Source organism: Aplysia californica, unplaced genomic scaffold (assembly GCF_000002075.1).
Source record: "Aplysia californica isolate F4 #8 unplaced genomic scaffold, AplCal3.0 scaffold01186, whole genome shotgun sequence".
Classification (NCBI taxonomy): Eukaryota; Metazoa; Mollusca; class Gastropoda; order Aplysiida; family Aplysiidae; genus Aplysia; species Aplysia californica.
In genome coordinates this window covers 26,269-27,729 of record NW_004798456.1, presented here as the reverse complement: position 1 = coordinate 27,729, position 1,461 = coordinate 26,269, and the positions used below count along the sequence as shown (strand labels likewise).

Genomic DNA, 1,461 nt, shown 5'->3' with positions numbered 1-1,461 from the left:
GGGGTTATGGAGGCAACATGTGTGGGGCAACACGTGGAAATCAGGCGCTGGTCGTCCAAACGATGACATCAGAGAAACTGACCATTTTCTGTCTGTTGGGCAATTTGTATTGCATTTTTCTTTTTGATTAGCACCTTTCATATCCATTAAAAAACACATTTCTTCTGTGGGGACTTGATTGAAAATCTTTGATCAAAGGCACAAAAAATGAAAATCTGCAGTCCCCAGGTACATTAAATCTTTGAAAGTCACCAAACTTTGGCCACAAATTCCTTGCTTATTTTACCTCCGATGTCAGGTGACCCCATCTCCTTCAAAGACAAACATCTCAACTTCCAATGAAGATAGAAAAGTTTGGGCTTTTTTCTTAAATGTAAGACTAAAGAACATGTTTTAAGATGATACCAATAATTTCAAATGCCCCAAAACTGCATAGCGCGTGATTCCAGCGTGCTGCGACACACATGTGGTGAGGGCGGGGGTTACAAGCGGAGGAGGAACACACATACCCTGGAACGAGGACTCGTCTACATCTACTGGCACAGGAAAACAGGGGAAAAAATTAGAAACTAACAAACATCATCATGTTTCATCACGTCTACATCTACTGGCACAGGAAAACCACGGGGACGGTATAATTGGAAACTAACAAACATCATCACGTCTCATCACGGGGGACAGCTGGCCACAGACGCACACACGAGGGACAGCTGGCCACAGACGCACACACGGGGGACCAGGAAACAACAGTGCAGTCCAATACAACACAATACAACACATCACATCACAACGCAGCACAACACAACACAACACATCACAAGACAATGCAGCACAACACAATACAACACATCACAAGACAATGCAGCACAACACAATACAACACATCACAATACAACACAATACAACACATCACATCACAAGACAATGCAGCACAACATAATACATCATAATGCAACACAACACAGCATAGTGACTGCCTGCAGTAAGTCTCCATCGTACGCCATGTGGAGCAGTGACGTAGAACGAAGCCTTCCACTCAACAGACAACGGGATCTCTGTATGTAAGCTCAGAATGTACACACACACACACACACACACACCTGCGTTACTGGCATGCATATCACAACACACATTGTACGGTAGAAATACACAGCACACATACACCTGTGTTACTGGCATGCATATCACAACACACATCGCACGGTATAAATACACAGCACACATACACACCTGTTATAGTCGTGTGTAAGCAAGGTATAAATACACAGCACACAGAACCCATCCCATACAGCACAACATGCAAACTCACTCAGATACCTGGAATAAACACACAGCACACACTTTCAGCACAACACAACACATACACAGACAGCACAACACAAACACAGACAACACAACACACAGACAACACAACACACAGACAACACAACACACAGACAACACAACACACAGACAACACAA

At 43.7% G+C, this 1,461-nt stretch overlaps 1 protein-coding gene across 2 annotated transcripts in view; it reads right to left on the bottom strand.

Annotated features, from left to right (window-relative positions):
- LOC101858988 (zinc transporter ZIP10) overlaps positions 1-1,461 on the bottom strand; it is a gene marked incomplete at its 5' end in the record, with an annotated part of 16,939 nt that overhangs the window by 9,353 nt on the left and 6,125 nt on the right. For both annotated transcript variants that reach the window (XM_035973385.1, XM_013090234.2), the window contains 1 exon segment: positions 510-533. In XM_035973385.1, the coding sequence (XP_035829278.1) occupies positions 510-533 (24 nt within the window).